The 20,359-nt window shown below is 54.3% G+C and overlaps 3 protein-coding genes across 6 annotated transcripts; 1 reads left to right on the top strand and 2 right to left on the bottom strand.

The window, feature by feature from the left end:
• Positions 1-563: 563 nt before the first annotated feature.
• Positions 564-2,713, top strand: TM4SF19 (transmembrane 4 L six family member 19). The gene is made up of 4 exons (XM_068163933.1): positions 564-740; positions 855-932; positions 1,416-1,600; positions 1,836-2,713. Exons 1-4 carry the CDS (start codon positions 564-566, stop codon positions 2,020-2,022), a joined length of 627 nt encoding a protein of 208 aa, XP_068020034.1. The 3' UTR covers positions 2,023-2,713.
• Positions 2,714-3,042: 329 nt separating this feature from the next.
• NEU4 (neuraminidase 4) lies at positions 3,043-15,098 on the bottom strand. 4 transcript variants are annotated; one of them, XM_068163930.1, is made up of 4 exons: positions 15,021-15,098; positions 5,892-6,335; positions 5,430-5,685; positions 3,043-5,050 (listed from the first exon to the last, which is right to left on the bottom strand). In XM_068163930.1, exons 2-4 carry the CDS (start codon positions 6,090-6,092, stop codon positions 3,996-3,998), a joined length of 1,512 nt encoding a protein of 503 aa, XP_068020031.1. In that variant the 5' UTR covers positions 6,093-6,335; positions 15,021-15,098; the 3' UTR covers positions 3,043-3,995. The 4 variants fall into 4 exon arrangements, with proteins under 4 accessions (XP_068020031.1, XP_068020032.1, XP_068020029.1 ...); XM_068163931.1 differs by lacking the exon at positions 15,021-15,098 and adding an exon at positions 8,070-8,081; XM_068163928.1 differs by lacking the exon at positions 15,021-15,098 and adding an exon at positions 6,837-6,912.
• Positions 8,955-15,061, bottom strand: GAL3ST2 (galactose-3-O-sulfotransferase 2). Its single transcript, XM_068163932.1, has 4 exons — positions 15,021-15,061; positions 10,614-10,700; positions 9,911-10,190; positions 8,955-9,815 (listed from the first exon to the last, which is right to left on the bottom strand). Exons 1-4 carry the CDS (start codon positions 15,044-15,046, stop codon positions 8,955-8,957), a joined length of 1,254 nt encoding a protein of 417 aa, XP_068020033.1. The 5' UTR covers positions 15,047-15,061.
• Positions 15,099-20,359: the final 5,261 nt, after the last annotated feature.

Below are 20,359 nucleotides of genomic sequence, written 5' to 3'. Positions count from 1 at the left end.
GAAGGAGTGGCCTTAAGTTGCACCAGGGGAGGTTTAAGTTGGATATCAGGAAAAGTTTCTTTCCTGACAGAGTGGTCAGGCATTGGAACAGGCTGCCCAGGGAGGTGCTGGAGTCATCATCCCTCAAGGTGTTCAAAAACTGTGTGGCCATGGCACATTGGGACTTGGTTTAGTGGCCATGGTGGTGTTGGGTTGATGGTTGGACTCAATGATCTAAGAGGTCTTTTCCAAACAAAACAATTCTATGAGTCTATGATTTAATTACTTTGCCCATTTGCCAAAGAAATAGTGGCAGGTCTGGGTGTCTTCTGTGCCAGAACAACTCAGTCTCAAGGGGTGTTTTCTGTGACTCTGACTGTCAGCAGCAAATCAGTCAAATGGCTTGGGCAAAATCAGTTTCTGTTGGAAACTGGGGTAGGCTGGGACCCAAAAGCATGAACCAGCAACTCTCATCCATGCCTGGCTGTGGGACAGGCTTGATATGGGGGCCTGTGGGGCACCGCGGGCCCGAAGGCAGCCTTCTCATCTCCTTCTCTTCCTCTCCATCCCCACCAAGGCTGGCCATGTGCGTGAGGAAGTGCAGCCGGATCGTGGGGCCCTGCCTGCTGGTGCTGGGTGTGCTCTCCGTGGCAGCCAACATCCTCCTGCTCTTCCCCGGCGGGGCCCCGCAGTACCTGCTGGAAGGGCACATCAGCAAGCACGCCAAGGCCGTGCCGGGCATCTGGGGCGGCGGCATCACCGTGAGTGTACCGCAGCTCGCGCCGCGTCCTGCCTCCCGTGTCTGTGGGGACAAGCACAAAGGGGTGGAGCAGGAGGCTCCCCTTTGCCCACCAGCTGCTCTCTCCTTCCCACAGGTGCTGCTGGCAGCGACCCACATCACGGCGGTGGGCTGGCAGTGCGCCGGCTGCTCCGACTGCGGCACTCGGCGCAACGTAAGGCAGGGCTGGCACCCCTGTGCCAAAGCTGTTCCCAGCAGCGCCTGGTGGGACATGGCAGGGTGCCACCTGTCCCATGGCTCTATGGTGGGAGGTGCTGGATGGCCCCTCTCCCATGTTGGGTTATGGCAGAGTGCTACCTCTCCCGTGGCACACCACTTGGATCCCCCTCTCCCATGGTGGGATGATGCATGCTGCCACCCCTGCAGGGCACAGGGCTTCCTGTGCATGCCCATACAGGCTTTGGCCCAGCATGCTCAATATGGCATCTCCTTGCCTGTCTCCCACCTCTCCCCACTTCTGCCTAACTCAAAACAACCCAGCAATGGCTCCATCCTCATCCTCAGCTCCCTGGGGCTGGAGACACTTGGGGTGAAGGGGAGGAGGGATCCTGCCTAACTCTTACCTAACACAGCCACATTTTGGAGCCCACCTAACTTTTGGTCTCCCTCTACTCTTCTCCCTGGCTGCTGCCCACAGGCTTTCATCTCAGCTGTGCTCTCCAAGCTGGCACTCCTGGGTGCTGCTGCCTGCTTCGTCCTTTCTGGGGTGGGTTTGACCAATGGACCTCTCTGCTTCTACAATACCTTCACACATGGCGGTGGGAATGATACCCTCTGGGGTTACCCCTTCCTGGATGCTGTTGGCCAGGTGCCTGACCTCAGGTGAGGCAGCAGGGGTGAGTCACCTCATCAGTTTATTGCTACTGTTTGTGTTCCTTATGGTGGTGATGCAAAACCCTGATAGCTAAAGAGGTCTTCACTCTGCATGGCTTTCTCTGTGGTGTTTCCCATCCCTGTGAGCCTGCTGCCCTCATTTGTCCTTGCATCTCCATGGCAGAGAGTGAGGACATTGCTGACAGGGCAGCATCGTGCATCACCTCCTCTCTCCATCATACAGGACAGAGAACTACCTGCACAATCGTCACACATGGAACATCTGCCTGGAGCCAGAGGGCATTGTGATCTGGAACACTGTTCTCTTCTCCCTCCTGCTGCTCATCAGTGCTGCTGAGATGGTGCTGGCTTCTCTTCAGATCCTCAATGGCTGCCTTGGGTGCCTCTGTGGCTTTTGTGAGAAGAAGTAGGGAGCTGTGATGGTGCCGGGAGCCTGGCACCTGCAGGAGGTATCCCTCAGTGTCCCTTCCTCAGTGGCAAATGCTGTGGTGGAGGTACAGTGATGCCAGCCCAGTGTAAGAGCCCTAGGCAGGAGGGACAGAGTCCCCTGATGGGGACAGTCACCCCAGCCCCCAGGAGACGTCGAAGCAGCCTGTGTGGGGTTGGTGTGCCAAGAGCTGTCCCCACACAGAGCCCTCTGCTTGGGCAATACCTTTTCCAACTTCATGGAGTGGATGTCCTTGGTCCTGCCTGGGGTTGGAAACCAGATCAGTGAGCAATGGATGTGAAGACCTGGCTCATGGCATCCCAGAATGAGTCCAGTGGCTTCCTTAGCCACTCCTCATCAGCCTCCACCCCCGTGAGTGCCAAATGTGACAGGATGGTGTCTGCAGAGACAAGAGCTGGAGCAGGAATGTGCTCGTTTCACAGTCTGTGTCCAGGGCAGCTGCCCCTGGCCTTTGTCTCCTGCATGGGGCAGGAGAAGCAAAGGAGCCCAGAGGATCTGAGCTGGGCTCCAGCTGGTGTTGGGGGATTTGGATGGAGTCACGTTGGGGTAGGCAGTGCTGGAACAGAGGTGTAGCCCTTGCAGAGTTCACCTGCAGACCCCACACCCATGCTTGCAGCAAATGCTAGGAGCAGCCCCACCAGCCCAGAGCCTACTGCACCACTGCTGCTGCACATGCAGGGGGTGTCACTGGCTTCAGGACACCCATGCCTCGTGCCCTCATCTCCCAAACCCTTAGTGGGTACAGACCTCCACCTGCCTGTGCTGGGAGGACATTTGCCCCAGACTGAGAAGGTTCAGGGGAATTTCAGCAGTGATGTCCACAGTAACCTTCAAAGCCAAAGCAATTAGCCAGGTGCCTACTGGGGGATGGTTTGGTTGAAACTCATCCTGCAACTGAGCACGACAAAGCTGCTCACTCACCCCTCTGCCCAGCAGGCTGGGGGAAGAGGATGGGAGGAGAAAGGTGAGAGCACTCATGGGATGAGATGAGAACAGTTTAATAACTGAAATGAAGTCCTAATGAACTATAAAAAAAAAAAAAGTAAGGAAAGGGAAAATAACAAAAGAGATGGAAGTGGAACTCCAGGAAGAGAAGGGACACAAATGCTAACAACTGCTCACCCCTCAACCCATCGATGCCCAGCCAGGCCCCAAGCAGCAACCCCTCCTCCTTCCCCAGTCTCCCCCACAGGTCCTTGCTGAGGCTGATGTCTTCTGGTCTGGGATAGCTCTTGGGTCAGTTGGGGTCAGCTGTCCCAGCTGTGTCTGCTCCCAAACCTTTGTGCATGCCCAGGCAGCTCACTGACAGGGGGTGTGAGGGACAGAGAGGGCCTTGGTGCTGTGCAGCCAACTGCGCAGCAATAACAAAAGCATCCTGGCACCACCAGCATCATTCCCAGCACAAATGCAAACCACAGCCCCAGGCTGGAAGCTGTGAAGAAGACAAACACCACCCCAGCCAAAACCAGGACAATGGTTTTGGAGAGGCTGCTGAGAAGAGGAGGAACTGGCCTCAGCAGGATCATTAAAAAGGAGCAATTAAAAAAAAAGGAGCATAAGTGTTGATGACCAAGGGAGCGTGGTGGCAGCACCAGGTATGGCACAGCCAGAGCATCATGTGCCCCCAGCTCAGCCCCTGTCACACAGGGGTGGCTCAGAGTGCCCCCAGCTGCCTTCTCCTCTGCATGGCTGCCCTTGCCCTCATGATGTATTTGATGGCATGGCTCCTGTGCTCGGAAATGGGCCTGGGGCTGGCACAAGCCTCCATACTCAGCCAACTCTATACCAAGAAACCAGTACTAAACATGAGCTCAAGCCCTGTTTGAGGTCAGCAGGGTATGCCACCTTCATGGTCACGACCCCAGGCTGTGAGCAGAGGGGTTGGTGCCCTGGGCTCTGGTGCTGGGGAACAGGGGAGAGGTGACTTGGGGCTCACTAGGAGATGAGGCAGCGTCTTCGCCCCCACTTCCTGCGGCGCAGGGGTGCGGCGTCCCTCCGGGGAGCAGCGGCAGTCAGGGGGATGTTCTGGAGCACATCGTGCAGCGTGAACATGCTGAAGGAGATCTGCTCATAGGGTGACCGTGTCCCATTCTCGTAGAGGCAGGCGAAAGCGATGGCTGGGGCACCTGAGATGGAGGCCTGGCTGCAGGGCAGCTCCATGTAGGCCAGGTCTGAGTAGGCACTTGGGCCCTCATAGATGACCCATGGCTCGGTCCAGCTCTCCGCATCCCTGGGGAAGGTGCTCAGGTGAATCCCCATATTGACTCGTGACATAGAGCTAGTGGGGTGGGAGTAGAGGACCCATGTTGGTGCTTGGAAGAAGGGGCCTGGGGGGCTGGGGGACACCACAGGGTCCCCTTGGACTGAGGTGAGGCTGTGGACATGGCTGTGATGCCTCGGGGTAGGACAGCCCTCCTTGGGCTCAGCTGGCTCCCGGGGGCTGCCAGTGGCCACAGTGGGCAGCTCCTTGCCTGCTGCCTGTGGGGCAGATGGGGACCGAAACCCTGAGAGCCTCCCAGGGAGCAGCAGGTGAGCTGAACCCTGGAGGGGCATTGTGGGGACCTGGGGCATGCTGGGGACATAGACAATGGGTGCAGGAAATCCAATGACGCTGCCGTGGCAGCCATGGGGGGGCTCGACCAGCCGCTGGACCAGCTGCCCCCCATGGAAGACAGCTCCATCATCTGTGCTGAGCGCCTGGACCCTGAAGCCCAAGGGGCTGCGGGCATTGCAGTAGAGGATGTTGGAGCCATCCTCCTCATCCACTGAGACCAGCTGGCACTCCCCTGTCTGCAGGTTGGGGATGAACTCCCCGAAGCGCCAGCCCCGGCCGTGGTCGTCGCTGTAGAAGGCAAAGGAGTGGGGGGTGGTCTTGCAGAGCTGTCCAAAGCACTCCTTGCAGTCGATGTGATAGCTGTAGGCGGGCACTAGCAGCCGGCCTGACCGCAGCTGTATCCCGTGACCGGGGCCCAGCGCAAATGTCGCCCAGTCTGGGGAGTGGAGATGAGATGGGGGTGAAGGGTAGCCTCCATGGAGCCCCTGACATGCCCAATGTGGAAAAGTATCCAAGGCTTCCCCCCGGCCTGATCCAGTCAGGTGCCCAGGGCTGCCTGGTTGTCCTCATCCATGGTCCTACCCATAGCTATGGCTTCTTCATCTTCTCTCCCCCCCACGCAAGCTAAAGAAATACTCCCTCCATCCCCTCTTCCTTCTGCTTGAGGGCCTCATCCACCCCACCTTTTTGCTGCCTGTGGGCTTTCAGCCCTGAGGCTGGCTCCAGCCACACCACAAGTGGCACCAGGAGGCCAAAACCCAGTCACCCTCTGTCTGGCTGTCATCCCCCCTCCTCGCCCCTCTCTGGTGGGCTACCTTTGATGGCCCTGCCAATGACCTGCTGCGTCAGGTCCGTAGCTGCGCTCCAGCTCAGGCCCTGGTCGACGCTGGTGACACAGCAGAGGCGGGTGACATTTTGGCCAGTGACAATCTGGTAGGCTTCTGGAGTCCTGCCCAGCACCGTGATGAAGAAGAGGAAGAGGGTGCCAGTGAACTCATCATAGAGCGGGCAGGGGTTCATCGACCGGTGGTGCTGCAGCGTCGCCGTCTCCAGCACACGCATGTCTTCCCACTGCCCGGGGAGAGGGGGGAGAGGACAGAGAGGAGTGAGGACCACCCCACATCACCCAACCCAATCTCCCCATCCCAGTCAGGTGCCTCCAGGAGCTTGGTTGTGCCATGCAACAGCAGTGGGGGATAATCACCCAGATGTCCCCGTGGTCCCCGTGCCCCCAGCCCAGCATGTGTCCCCAAGCCCAGGTGCATCCCCTGTCCCACCTCCACGTAGCTCCCGTAGATGGTGCCGCGGCGCAGCACCAGCAGGTTGGCGTGGGCGTCATCGGGGCTCAGGCGCTCCTCGGCGAAAGCCAGCAGCTTGCCCACGCAGGGCAGGTAGAGCAGGGCCGGCACACGGTAGGTGACGCCGTTGGATTCCTTCTCAAAGAGCACGGTGCGGGCAGGAAAGTGCCGGGAACTCATGGCATTGGGAGCAGAAAGATGCAGCCCCGGCTGAGTGGGTTGATGAAGTGAGGGGAACCAGCTGCTGGGCACGGCTTGGGGGAGCAGTCTGGGAGCTGGGTTTGGGTCTGGGGAACATCCACAGCAGCGCCCACAGGCTAGATGGCAGGGTTGGGGCTGAGAAACACTGAACGTGCGCAAGTCACCGGCGCTCGGAGGAGGGACAGGACTTCGGGTAACACGAAGAGGCTGACTTGGGCTATCCTGGAATAAAACCAAATAAAATTAACTTGATCTTCAAGATGCTCTTCAAAAGGAGTTTTGGGAAATCGAGAGCAGTTAGCAAAGAGCAGCGTGAGACCCGAGGTTCCCCAATCCCATCATCAAGAGGGGACAGAGCCCATCTCCACATGGCCAAAACTCCGGGGCCAGCCCAGGCTCCTCACCAGGGGGTCAGGGGTGGCTTGTCCGGCGTTTCTGGTGCCTCTAGAACAGCAACTCGGCCAGAACCCTGCTTCCCACTGCCCTGCCCGGGAAACCTGGGGAGTACAGCACAAACCACAGGGGTCCCTGAGCACCTTCCCTTAGGGACGGCAGGAGTGCTGAGGTTCCCAGGTTACGTGTCACAGAGTAACTGGCCAAAGGAGGATACATGCATCCCATCCCCGGGGCATCAGCCGGAGCAGCTGAGGGCAACTTTCCCCCGCGTTGTAACTAGGAGCTTTTGCTTCTCAAACACCCCGCGGAGAAAGCAAAGGCACTCACCGGGTTCTGCTCAGCCGGGGGCGTCCCCTCCATCCCCCACCATGCAGGGTAGTGCCGGCTCCTGCAGCTGCCAGCTTTCTGCAGTGCCCGTCACTCGCCGCTTCACTGCCACCCTCCCCTTGTAGGGTCCCCACGAAGATGGGTCACAGGGCCCCCGCAGGGGCTGTGGCCAGGAAAAAGCCCTGAGTCAGCAGTAGCAGACGTTCCTACAGTGCCAGGGTGGCACAAAGGCACTGCTGGCAGCCCAGGCAGAGGATGCAAAGGGACCTGTGGGGAAGGATTTGCATCTCCTGCCTCAGTTTCCCTCCTCCAGCAGGCTGGGAGAGGCCAGTCCTCCCTATATAGGTGCTGCAATCCATGGTCCACCCCAGACATGAGTTCATGAGCCCATGGGCTGTGGCCTAGAGACTCCCAGTCTGCCCAGGACCCACTTGCACACAGGTCAGCTGCTAAGGAGGTCTTGTTATGCTTCCATTCATCCCCTCTGGCACCAGCCTTGTTAGAAGGGCTTGAGTACAGGGCTGGTCACAGAGCAGACACTCTAAGGTGAAAGCTCAAGCTCAGGCAGCAGAACTGACCAGTAAGGCCCTCAGGGATTGTCCAGGATGCAGTTGCTGTCTCTGCACCCCCACTGGTTACAAATGATCCCTAAGCCTGGTTAATTTTAGCTGGGGCTCGTGGAGCAGAGAACCCTGAAGGTGCTGTTAATCTCCTGCTGCACATCACATGCTTTGCACTGCAGCAGGTTAACCCTTGCCTCAGCTGGTGTCCTTGGCTGAGGGTTTCAAAGCAGCCAAGCGCAATCCCAGCTCTACTTCTCTCTCTGCTTCCGTCTGTCAGCCTCTGTTCTTCTTCCCAGGCTGAGCTTCTGACCAGAGAGCTACATCCACAAGGGCAAGCTGCAAGCCAAGAGGCCCTGGATCCATCATGCCAGTCATGCCATCTATGTCCCTGCTGCTGCCTTGACCAGCACAAGCAGGAGATGTTTGCTATAGTGGAATACAATCACCAGTGGTGCACTAGGTGTACCCAAAACTAGCAATGGACAATTATTAATGGCAATGATAACAAAGCCATTGCAGCTTGGTGCTACTCTCCTTCTGACAAACTTTCCTAGCACCAGTAGGGAGCTGGTTAACTAGCAAAGACCTCTGAGGGAGGTTTAATCACCTTCAATAACAAGGTCATGCTCCAAGCTGGCTGCAGCCATGCTTCCTTCCACTCTCTCCTTACCTGTGTTGGAAATATTGGTCAACAGAGCAAGAAGGGGGCTGCCCAAGGAAGCCTCTGCTCATCAAGAGCTTCAGGGATGCCGAGTTCAAGGCACTGGGGACCTTTGCCCTAAAGATAGGTGTGAAACCACAGAACAGCCTCTCCCAGGAGAGCACAAGCTATCCCAAGTGGTGCAGAGGCCACCTGCAGCTCATGACACACATGAGAGGGACATGTCCCTCCCCATTGCAAGGGGATTAGAACTTTAAGGTCCCTTCCAACCCAAACCATTCTATGATTCTATGAATCTCATGTGGGGAGAGGCTGCCACCAGTGAGCCCAGCTTTGGCCATGGTGCTCAGGACACCCATCTGAGAAGCAGCCACCATTGTATGGTGGTTAGGCTTTGATGAGTGTGGACACTGCTGGAGGGAGATCCAGCATCTCCCCTAGGCCTCCCAGTGTTGTGTCCCTCATTGCACTCTCCTTGTGCCTTCCCTCTCCCCTGTTTTCCCCTAACTGCCGCAGATCAGGACTTGCTCTGTGAGCTGTGACCAGCCTGGGCGCAGCAAGGGCTGTGAAATTAAGCTGAATGCAAGCAGAATGATTAAGCCTGTGATTAATGATTAAGAGGCAGGAAAGTCTAAGCCAGCTGAAAGTCTGCCCAGTGCTTAGCTGCATCGAGATGTCCCTCTGCCAGGGAGCAGGGAGGTGGGATCATGTAGCATCCAGCCAATGCAGAGCCTTTGGCCCAAGGTCCCCAAAAAGGGACCCACCACCAGCTCAGTGGCCCCGAACAAAAGCTCCCCCACCTTCCCCTCATGTACAAGAGTCCTGTGGGTTGGTGCCATGCCACATATGGGGTGATGAAAAGGGGTGGGAAACCCCAGTGGGTTGTCATGTGTCCTAGTTGGGAGGTGGGAGCTGCATCTTCTCCTGGAAACTGGTCCACTGCCAGGGAAAGCCTAACTGTTTCCTCTCCTTGTGTGGGTGTTGAACGGAATAAAGATAGGATGTGTACTGGAGCTCTGGCATAACCATTTTCTGGCAGGTTCTCAGAGTCCTGTTCTCTAAGTCTTGCCTGAGGTTGTACCCAAGGATATTTGCAGTCCCTGACTGGAAAGGCAGGAGAGCTTTGTTCTTGATGTGATCTTTCCCTACTGCCTCCTGGTCTGAGAGACAGGTCGTCATCAGCTCCTTCTGTCTCGTTCGCAGGTGATTCACCTCCTCCTCCAGATCCTTGAGTCCTATGGTCTTCTCAATTGTCCTCCAGAAGGTGTGGTTGAAGTGCAGGTAGAGCTCCCAGTCCAGCGAGCACCAGGTTTTTATCTGCTCCTCACTTTCTGGAGTCAAGGTCTGGACAGTGTCCTGGCTTCTGGAGTTGAGCTTGAAGTAAAGCACATCATCGAGATCCCAGCACAAAGCACGCTTCAAGAGGATCATGGACTCGTCAAAGTACTCTGCTATCAGGATCAGGTGGAAATTCTGTTCAATCTCGTTCAGGATTGCCTGGATGTACCTTTTACTGCCCCTAGCATTGTTGTCATAGCCAAAGTCAAACCACATGATGTTTCTGGCATAGATATTTCGCTTGGTATCCCCCCAGTGGTAATACTTCATGGGCGACGCCAGGTACTCGTTCACGTCCTTGGAGAACCTGAAGGCAGGGACACTGTTCTTATAGTAGGCATAGGAAGACTCCAGCAAGGCAATAGGGTTCCTAAGGATGGAGAAGTAGAAGGTGTTTGCTGGCATCACCTTTTGTACCTGTTTGTGGGGAGGAAGAAGAAGAAAGGCTTTCAGTCTGGAGGCACTGCTTGCTCAAGCCAGGTTTCTCTGCAGGTATCATGGCTCTTCCTTACCTCAGAGGGGTTAAACCTCAAGTGGTTGCACATGATATTGTAGTTTTGTCCTATGGCTTGGAATTCCTCCACAAACTGGGTCAGGAAGGTCTTTGGGTAGCCCAGGTGGAGGAGCTGCCCAGCTGGGAGGGCAACGGTGAGGTTGTGCTTCTCTGCAAACCTGAACATGATGTTCAGGATGGTGCTGCTGGCTGTCTTGTGGGTCTTGAGGAACATGACGTTTGTCTTGGCATGGCAAGGCATGGAAGGTAGCAGCAGCTCCTCGTGTCTCTTGGAAATTCTGCAGGAAATCAATAGATGGGGAAAACAGCCTCACCAGTGCCATATCCCATCCAGAGACCTGGCAAAGCCAAACCCCAGCAGGCTCTCCTGATACCACACCTCCAGCTAGTGCAGGGCACCAATCCAAACAAGCCCCATGCCTCAGGCATAGATGTTGGACAGCTTTATGCTTCTCCAGGTCCTCACCTGCCCAAAGGTGAGGCTCAATCCCCGTTTTCCATGCGGCTGGTTTTGCCCTGAAGAGCTGCGCTTCGGCTAGTTTGAGCCCTTGCCTGCCCAAATGTGGATCTAGAACCTAACTCTGGGCTGCTGCCCATCCAGCAGTAGCCCAAACCTCATGAGACTTAAACCAAGTGTCCCAGTCAAAGCCTTGCTGCCCTGGGCAGGTGAGGTCAGGCAGCCTTGCTCCTGCCACACTTACATGTAATTTTTATTCTTCATGCGGAAGAATCCCGACAGGAAGATGAGTCCTAGGGAAAGGCTGAAAATGAGGAGGCGTTTAATGTGCCTGGAAAGAAAGAAGAGTTTCAGTAGAGTTTGATCTGGTTAGCCCTTCCCTGAATGCTAACCACCAAACCTCATATACAGCCTTTGGGAATTCTTATCTGCCAGTCACCTTGGACTCCTTCAGCTGTGTCAGCAGCTCAGCAATTAGAGGCAGGACAGTGAGAAATTGCACTTCCACAATCACTGACCTAATTCTGGCCTTTGGCAAGACACAGCCTACTTCAGGCAGAGCCCAAGCTGTTCTCCCAGCCTCCTGCCTTTTCTTTTGGGTTTCTGAGGCTTCAGAGATTATTGACTATTCAAAGCTCCCATTTGATTCACTAGAAAAGCAGCCCTTTGTGTGGAGGGGGATAAGGGCTTCTGTGGCAAGAAATCTGAGCAGCTCCTGCAATCCCAGCACTCCAGAAGATTGGGATCTCAAAGAAACACCAAACTGATTTCTCTTTCTGAACAGAGCTGAGATTTTTGCAATACAGAAAACCAGTTAACAGCCCAACAGCAGCTGGCACACACTCTGCATAGCCTGCTTTCAGCAGAGGGCTGTTTCCCCCTGCCACAGATCCTCCTCCAGCCTGCCTTCTGCACGGCCTCACCCAGGGCTCCCTTTCGTTAGACCTTCTCACCTGGCACAGATTTTAAACTGTCTGCCCTTTGGACCAAACACCTCACTTACTCATAATTTGCCTGGATGAGACTGGTTTTGGTTGGAAAACACATTTAAGATCATCCAGTCCAACCATTTTCTAACTCTAATAAGTCTGCTGCTAAACCACGTCCCTCAGCACCACATCTCTGCCTCTTTGAAACACCTCCAGGGATGGGGATTCAACCACCTCCCAGGGCAGCCTGTTCCAGTGGTTGAGAGTCCTTTCAGTGAAGGTATTTCTTCTCATAGCCAACCTAAACCTCCCCTGGGGCAACTTGAGGCCACTTCCTCTCATCTTGTCACTTGTTACCAGGGAGAAGAGACCAACCCCCACCTCACTCCAACCTCCTTTCAGGGAACTGTAGAGAGCAATGAAATCTCCCCTAGCTGCTTTTTCTCCAGACTAAACACCCCCAATTCCCTCAGCTGCTCCTCACCAGACCTGTTCTCCAGACCCTTCACCAGCTTCATTGCCCTTCTCTGGACATGCTCCAGCACCAAAATGTCCTTCTGGGAGTCAGGAGCCCCAAACTGAACCCAGTACTCAAGGTATGGCCTCACCCTATTGAGTACAGGGGGAGAGTAACTGCACTATGTGAGAGACACTGAAGAGCTCCTTCCAGCTGGCCTCATGAAAGTGCAACCACCAACTTCATCTGGCATGGTCTACAGCCTCCAGCTGACTGGCCCCAGTATGACAAGCCAGGCTGAGCCAGCCTGGATCCAGCCATGGAAAACTGGAGAGAGGATGAGAGTAAGGTCTAACAGAACATGAAAAGCTGCACCCCCAGCCACAGCAACCAGCTGTGCCAGCTGTGACTGGTGAGGCACAAACCACGTGAAACAGAGTGGAAGAGTGAAGCAAGGCAGCGATGTCACAGTGCCACAAAGGCACTGCAGAGAGCTGTTTGGCTTTGCCTGGCAGATAGACCTGCCTGAAACAGCTTTTGCTTCAAGCTTTGCCTTCCCTAAATGTGCTTTCCTTGTCCAACAGCACCTCAGCCAGTGTGGGAAATCCTCAGGCAGAAGAACCCTTCCCAAGGGCAGGGAAGACCTTTAGCCACAGCTGTCACCCACCTCTGACACAAATTTGCAGCACAGCTTCTGCATGAACAGTTTTCAAGACATAGCTACAGGTAGTCTTTAGAAGGCTGAGAAGGGATCTTCTCAATGTCTATAAATATCTGAGGGGTGGGTGTCAAGATGAAGGTGCCAGGCTCTTATCAGCGGTGCCCAATGGCAGGACAAGGAACAGTGGGTACAAGCTGGAACACAGGAGGCTCCACCTCAGCACGAGGAGACACTTCTTTACTGGCAAGGCAACAGAACACTGAAGCAGGCTTCCCAGGGAGACTTTCTCCAGCCCCTTAATGGAGTGTTTGCTGGAGACATTTTAGGCAGCATGAGGGTCTGGCATTGTGGTGCCAAACATGCCCCATGGCTCCAATGTGCCACCTTGAGGGGCCATGCAGAGCTCACCCCACTGCTTTTGGGACCAACCTGAAGACAACAGCAACCTGCAGATGAGTGATGTCCCTGCTGTTCCTGCATGTTGCAGCTGCCCAGCCTCTGCCAGGCTTGCCAAAACCATGGCAGCTTCCTGGAATGGCTGTTTTGAAGGAACAAAAACAACTGATTTCTCTGGACATGGTCTACAGAGGTGCCAGTCCCTGTGCAGAAATGATGGGCTTCTTGCCCCAGGGGTGCCAAACACCACTACCTGTGGCATGGTGCTTGTTGCCCTGCCTAGGGGTGGATGGGTGGGAAGGTATCTACCTGCCAGCTCCCAGAACAAGCAGGGAGTGGGAACAGGAGGGTACTGCAGCCATATTCACCCCACTGCACCTGGCCAAGGCAAGGGATGGAGGTGTTCAGGGCCAGGTGCCATGGGCAGGGATTCAGGTGACCCCCAGGGAGCAGTGCAGAAGGGAAGAGAACGGGGAAGATGACAGAAGGGTGTGCAGGTCCATAGGGCACTGGTTGGTAGGCTCATGCAACAAAGTCCTGTGCTTGATCACTGCAGGGGATCCTGTCCCCACTGTCCCCAGGGGCTCAGCCACTCACAGAGGCTGTCACTGGCTTCAGCATGTCCTGCAAACCTGCACATGGGGTTTCACCACCTGTTCTGCACTCACTGCCCTGGCACATCTCTGTGAGAGCCAGCACTGCTCTTAAAGCCTGTTCCTTTAGTGTCACACACATGCATCTTTGTCACAAGACTGGAAGCCTTAGACCAAGCCACTTCTAAAACTATACACTTTGTGCCAACAGACACCATGTCCAACACTGGTTAAAACATCCCCCAGCCTTTAATCCCTTCATGGATTCATAGAATGGTTGGGTTGGAAAGGATCTTAAAGATCATCTAGACACCACCCACTAGACCAGGTTGCTCAAGGTTATGCCCAGCCTGGCCCTGAACACCTCCAGGGAGGGGGCATCCACAGCCTCCCTGGGCAACCTGTTCCAGTCTCTCACCACCCTCACTGGAAAGAGTTTCTTCTTAATCTGCAGTCTAAATCTGCTCTCCTTAAGCTTCAATACATTCCCTTTAATCCTGTTACTACAGGCCCCTGTTAAAAGTCCCCCTCCATCTCTCCTGGAGTCTCCTTCAGGTTCTGAAAGGCTGCTCTGAGGTCTCCATGGAACATTCTCTTCTCCAGGCTGAACAGCCTCCACTCTCTCAGCCTGTCCCCATAAGGGAGGTTCTGCAGCCTTCTGATCATCTTTGTGGTATCCTCTGGACTCATTCCAGCAGTTCCATGTCCTTCTTATGCTGGGGACACCATAACTGGATGCAGGATTCCAGGTGGGGTTCTCACAAGAGCAGAGTAGGGGGCAGAATCACCTCAAGAAAGAGAAGCAGCCCCACTTGTCTGAGTTTATATGCACAGGCTGCAGGTGAACCAGGTGAGCACATGGCACTCCAGGAGACAGACCTGACCTCTTACACCAAGAGTTCCAGTCACAAGCAAAAGGACCAGGCACACCGAGGCGAGCGTGGAGGGCATGACACACGGGATCATGGCTGCAGCAATCCCTTCCTTCCACACATGAAGTATTTCAGCTGGACTGTGTGAACTCAGCCCCACACAGGCAAGGGTATGACCATAGAGCCACCAGCTACTTCTTCCCCCCCCCCAAATTGCAGCTTGTTTGCAAAGTACAAGAGAGGAAGCCACAATTCAAACATCACCTTACAGTCACCCAAGCACAAGGAAATAGAGTGGGAGCCCTTTGAGGAAGTCCCTGGGAGCAGATTGCTAAGACACAAAGTTCTTCTAAGAAGACGAGAGCCCCAGCAGGGCAGTCGGTGGGCTTCAACCACACCTTTCCAACCTGCCCTGTGCCACATCCCGTCTGGGAAGGAAAGAGGGGAAACTGCCTCTCAGTTGCCCTTGGGAGGTGCTGTTGCAGATGCTTTAAGGCTCGGGCCAGCCCTCTTGCTCCTTTGGCTTCGTCTGGAAAGCACAGCACTCTGCCGTCCCGACCAGGGTCTTTCAAATTAAAGGACTTGGAAGACAGGATGGAAACATTCGCAGCGAAACGGATCTGCCCCGGAGCAAACTGTAATGACCTCTGGGGGCTGTTAGCACCTCAGCTGAACCAGACCTTCCTGCAAACTGTGTTTTGGTTCTGCACCCACACACAGCCTTCACCTCCCGCTCCCCTTACCTCGAAGTGCACACAGGGCTTTTCATGCTGCCTCTCTGCCGCCAGCTGGAAAGTGTCCCCTTTGCAAGTCGACTCCGATACTCCTCTCATCTGCATGGCTCTATTTCTAGCATCCCGTTGCTGCTATAAATGCCTGGGACAGGTGAGGACAATGGGAGTGGCTAGGTGCTCCCCGGGGGGGCGTGGGGAGTAGGTGGAAGTTAATTAATAAGCCATGGAAAGTGCTGCTAGGGCATAGCACCAGCAAATGTACCAAGCGGCCTCTGGCGGTGGGGCTTCCGGCAGCTTCACAGGGAAGGCTTTAGCAGGGACCCCGAAGCGGGTATCCCCTTTTCTTCTGCCTGCAGGTGGGAGGTGTGGGGACCTCACAGTAAGGTGGCAGAGGGCATCATTGGCTCCTTCCCTGCCCACTACCGCGTGCCTCAGTCCTGTGGTAAGTGCCTGCTGTGCCCTTCCTCCACGTACTGCTCGGTGGCTTAGCAGCAGAATTCTCTGCCAGACAACAGGGACAGCAGCAGAAGAGGCATGGTGTTCACCTATAGCAAATCCTCCTTAAAGCACTGAAGACTTCAAACTCTTCCTCAGTCAAAAACACAGTTCCTGTGGCTGGAGGCCAAGAGCTTAGAAGCTTTGTTGTACCTAGGCCTTGGGAGAGAGAACTCTTGCCCCTAAATGGCTGTGATTTTATGATGTGTTAAACAAGTGATTGTCTGATGTCATTGACAACCTGCCTTACACAGGAATCCAAGGCTCCACCAAGGTTCCTGTATGCCAGCACTTTACAAGCTCAGGTTGAGTTTCCTCCTCAACATGAGGAGGAACTTAATCACTGTGAGGGTGACAGAGCACTGGAGCAGGCTGCCCAGAGAGGTTGTGGAGTCTCCTTCTCTGGACACTTTCAAGACCTATCTGGATGCATTCCTGTGCAACCTGTGCTAGATTCTGTGGTACTGCTCTGGCAGGGGATTTGCACTCATCGATCTGTGGAGGTCCCTTCCAAGCTCTAACATCCTGTGATGGTTGCAAATCACCCCAGGAGAGCAGGATTTGTCCTGCAGGTCTGGAGGTGGGGTAATGTCCTTGCTCCCCACACTGGGGATCAAGTCAATGCTCTCCTCATTTGGGCAACAAAATGTTTTCCCTCATCTCGCAGGCTGGGGCAGGGGATCAATCTGCTGCTGTCGAACTTCTATGGCCGTGTCACTTCCCATGCACCTCTTGACATGGTCCTCTTTTCCCTCTTCATCCACAGTGCCACCCTTCTAAACCTGGTACGCTGCTGGCCTGATCTGCCACCCCCAAGAGCCGAGTCCTCAGCATTCTGGTACCCTTCACTTACCTTGCTAGGTCATGAGAGTGCTCAAACACAGGGCATGTCTTCTGAAATCAGAGTCTCCCCAGCCCCATCCCAGCTCCAGTGCTTATCAAGACTCAGAGATTAGCAAGGTATGAAGTTGCTTTCCTTGAGGATCTGGGTAGAACATGAGACAACATGCTGTTATGGAGAGAATGTCTAAGGTTACTGTTGGCATGGTGCCAGCTGCTGCTGGCAGAGGGCTCACACTCAGGAGACTTCTCTCTTCTGTTACATTGCACAGGCCAGCTGGGCAAGCTCTTGCTCAGAAACTGGCAGAGCCCACGAGTCACAACAGACTTTTTACACTCTTACACTTGATTCATGGCTCTCTCCTGGGGTGCTGCACACACAATGTCCGGTGTGACACACAAAGATATGGTGCCCTGCAGAAGCACTTGGCTTCAGGAGGGGCTGGGCTGCTCTGAGAGCAGAGCCAGTGAAGGGAAGGCAGCTGATGCAGAGTGAGTTAGCTGGGGCAGGATCACAGAATCAACCAGGTTGGAAGAGACCTCCAGGATCATCAAGTCCAACCAGCTACCTAACCCTAACTACTCAACTAGACCATGGCACTAAGTGCCTCATCCAGACTTTTCTTGAACACCTCCAGGGATGGTGACTCCACCACCTCCCTGGGCAGCACATTCCAGTGGCAAATCAGTCTTTCTGGGAAGAACTTCTTTCTAAGATCAGCCTAAACTTCCCCCTGCACAGCTTGAGTCTGTGTCCTCTTGTTCTGATGCTGGTTGCCTGGGAGAAGAGAGCAGCCCCCTCCTGGCTACAACCTCCCTTCAGGTAGTTGTAGACAGCAATAAGGTCTCCCCCGAGCCTCCTCTTCTCCAGGCTAAGCAACCCCAGCTCCCTCAGCCTCTCCTCATAGGTCTTGTGCTTGAGACTTCTCACCAGCACCATTGCCCTTCTCTGGACACATTCAAGCCACTCTTGAACTGAGAGGCCCAGAACTGGACACAGCACTCAAGGTGCAGCCTAACCAGTGCTGAGTACAGGGCAGAATGACCTCCCTGCTCCTGCTGGCCACACTATTCATGATACAGGCCAGGATGCCATTGGGCACACTGCTGGCTGATTGTGCTGCATTAACAGCTCCACCCAGCCTCTGCTTCAGGCTCCTGCTTGCTGGGGGCAGCGTTGTGGTTCAGCCCCTGTGAGCTCCTCAGACCCATGCAGCCACTCCCTCACGCCCCTGCAGCAGGCTGGGCAGAAGAATATGGAAGGGTGAAAGTGCAAGGGTCTCAACTGGTAGGTGGAGATCAAGGCAGTTTAACAGTAAAGCAAAAGTTGCTAGGCAAATGAAGTCAAAGTAATTAATTTACTGCTTCCCATTGCCTGCAGCTGTTCATCTGTCCCCACAAAAAAAGCAGGGCTCCACCATGCCTCAGAGTGACATGGGAAGACAAACAGCATAGCTCTTTACAACTCCCTTCTCCAGGTTTTATTGCTGGGCACAGTGTCATATGGTATGGGGTATCTCTTAGGTGAGTTAGGGTCAGTTGTCCCAGCTGTGTCCTCTCCCAGCTTACTCACTGGTGGGGTAGCATGAGAAGCAGAAGAGATCTTGCTGATGTGCCAGCAACTGCTCAGCAACAGCTACAGCATCCCTGTGCCATCACCACTGCTCACAGATCCTAAACACAGCACCACACCATCTACTAGGATGAAAATTATTCTAGCCAAAACCACTAGAGAGTCAAGAGCCTCCTCACTGTGCCAGAAGACCAGTGCTGAGCAAGCCCCTCCACATCACTCCAGTATTTGTCCTAAGGAGAAACCCCCAGAATTTTGCACAAGAGATTCCTACCACAATAATTGTTTATAAAAGTAGCCCTCTCCCCCCACTCACATGCACCCACCCTGCCTCTCCCTCCTAAATACAGTGGTGATGGGTGAGGAGTGGCTTGAGAGCAGTCTCAAGAAGGCCTTGGGGGTGTCAGTTGATGACAGACTCACCATGAGCCAGCAATGGTCACTGGCAGCCCAGAAGGCAGCCATGTGCTGGGCTGCATTAAAAGCAGTGTGCACAGCAGGACAGGGAGGAGATTCTGTCCCTCTGCTTGGCTCTTGTGAGACCCCATCTGGAGCACTGCATCCAGTTCTGGAGCCCCCAGCACAAGAAGGACATGGAACTGTTGGAGAGGGTCCAGAGGAGGCCATGAAGATGATCAGAGGGCTGGAGAACTTCTCCCATGGGAACAGGCTGGGAGAGTTGGGTCTGTTTAGCCTGGAGAAGAGAAGGCTCCAGCACCTGAATGGGGCTATGAGAAAGCTGGGCAGGGCCATTTTACAAGGGCTTCTAGTGTGTATGTAACAACAGTATGAGAGGGCATATATTGAAGCCTGAGGAGAGCAGATTTAGACTGGAGATTAGGAAGAAATTCTTTCCAATGAGGGTGATGAGACACTGCAACAAGTTGCCCAGGGAGGTCACGGAAGCTCCTTCCCTGCAGGTCTTCAAGGCCAGGCTAGATGAGGCCTTGAGCAACCTGGGCTAGTGGAAGGCATCCCTGCCTATGGGAGGGGGTTGGAACCAGATCATCTTCAAGGCCCCTTCCAACCCAAACCATTCTATGAATCTATGAACCAGTACTTGTAAGCATCACTGAGGCTGTGGAAGTGAAGGACAATACTGGCATTTAATGTCTATGAAACATACTATGAAATAACAGCTCTGTGGTAACTCCTGACTCCTGCATTCTGTTCCCTCTGGGTAATGCTGCACTGTTTAGCTGAAATGGTTAACTAACACTGAGCTCAAGGACCTCCATGTGTAAAGGAGATGGTTAAATGTGGCTGTGCCAGAGTTTCCTTGGACACAGCACCAGGCTGGCTGTCAGCCCTGACTCCCTCCCTAGTGCTCTCTCCATATGCAGCTGAGAAAAAAGCAGCATGGAAAATTCTGCTTCCCCAAAAGCAGCACTCAGGCATGGAGCCAGTTATGGTCAGTGATTTGGAGGAAGGGAAAAAAAAAAAGGGACCAAAAATAGAGCAGGAAAAGGGCAGAGAAGACAACCAGCCTGATCCAGAAAGAACAAACTGCATCATCTTGCCTTGACAGAAAGCAAATCCTGTGAACTTATGTCAGGAACTTTCCAGACTTCCCCATCAGCAGCACAGGCTGGCTGCATTTCACCCCCTGCCTCCTCTCTGCTAAGGACACCAGCTCTGCTTAACCCCACAAGACCATCAGCTCCTCTCCAAGTGGTACTCATCACTGATGGCAGAGAGAAAGAGGGAGTGGAAAGGAAGATACCAGAGGGCACAGGAGGTCCTGTAACATACAGAGAGAGTTCTGTTAAAAGCATCTGTGCAGCTGAGTTGAAGGAGCTGTGACTTTGAACTGTATTGTGAAGGGTCTTGCAACACAGTGCTGAGTATAAGCCATCATCCTTAATGCAGTTCCACAGCTTGCAAGCTTGTGGAGACAGTGCTCTCTTCAAAACAAGAAGACAAACAGCTCAGGGTGATTTTCTTCCAAGAAAAAGGCCCTGGATGGACTTACCTCTGTCACTGCACTATGGAGGAGCAGAAATCACTTGAGACCAGCAAGGGAGAAGACAGCTGCTGGGTAAGACAAGCACCTCTCCTAGCCTCAGTGGAGTGCAGTGAGGCCTCCAAAACCAGCACACCCGAGTGAAAACTATGAGCACAACCTGTGAACCAGTTTCCCACACATCTCACAGAACACCTATCTGGTCCATGCCTTGGCCAGAAGGCTGTGGGAAATGATGCTGAGTGCTTTGCTGACATCCAGGCAAACGCCTGCTGCTCTCCCTGTGCAAACAGAAAATGATCTTCAGCTGTAGGAGGTGGTCAGGTTAGTGACATGACTTACCTTGGCAAATCCCTGGGCTTCTCCCAGTCACCTGCTTCATTTGGATACAAATGGATTGAAGCTTAAGTAGGACAGATTTACACTGGAGATTAGGAAGAAAGAATTCACTGTGGGAATGGTGAGACATTGGAACAG

The sequence above is a fragment of the Melanerpes formicivorus genome, unplaced genomic scaffold (genome assembly GCF_026170545.1).
Source record: "Melanerpes formicivorus ecotype bairdi unplaced genomic scaffold, bMelFor1.0.p_v2 SCAF_76, whole genome shotgun sequence".
NCBI classification, from domain to species: Eukaryota; Metazoa; Chordata; class Aves; order Piciformes; family Picidae; genus Melanerpes; species Melanerpes formicivorus.
The sequence above is the reverse complement of the archived record's forward strand: the minus strand, read 5'-3'. Positions and strand labels throughout refer to the sequence as shown.

Bases quoted from the DNA above. Each gene is read 5' to 3' on its own strand.
- TM4SF19 (XM_068163933.1), top strand. From the start codon at position 564: ATGTGCGTGAGGAAGTGCAGCCGGATCGTGGGGCCCTGCCTGCTGGTG. The intron at 741-854 runs GTGAGTGTACCG...TCCTTCCCACAG, and splicing joins TCTGGGGCGGCGGCATCACC to GTGCTGCTGGCAGCGACCCA. The intron at 1,601-1,835 runs GTGAGGCAGCAG...TCCATCATACAG, and splicing joins GGCCAGGTGCCTGACCTCAG to GACAGAGAACTACCTGCACA.
- NEU4 (XM_068163928.1), bottom strand. From the start codon at position 6,869: ATGGAGGGGACGCCCCCGGCTGAGCAGAACCCG. The intron at 6,336-6,836 runs GTGAGTGCCTTT...GTTTTATTCCAG, and splicing joins CCCCGGCTGAGCAGAACCCG to GATAGCCCAAGTCAGCCTCT. The intron at 5,686-5,891 runs GTGGGACAGGGG...CTCCCCGGGCAG, and splicing joins TCTACGGGAGCTACGTGGAG to TGGGAAGACATGCGTGTGCT.
- GAL3ST2 (XM_068163932.1), bottom strand. From the start codon at position 15,046: ATGAAAAGCCCTGTGTGCACTTCGAG. The intron at 10,701-15,020 runs GTAAGGGGAGCG...CTTTCTTTCCAG, and splicing joins AGCCCTGTGTGCACTTCGAG to GCACATTAAACGCCTCCTCA. The intron at 10,191-10,613 runs GTAAGTGTGGCA...GATTTCCTGCAG, and splicing joins ATGAAGAATAAAAATTACAT to AATTTCCAAGAGACACGAGG.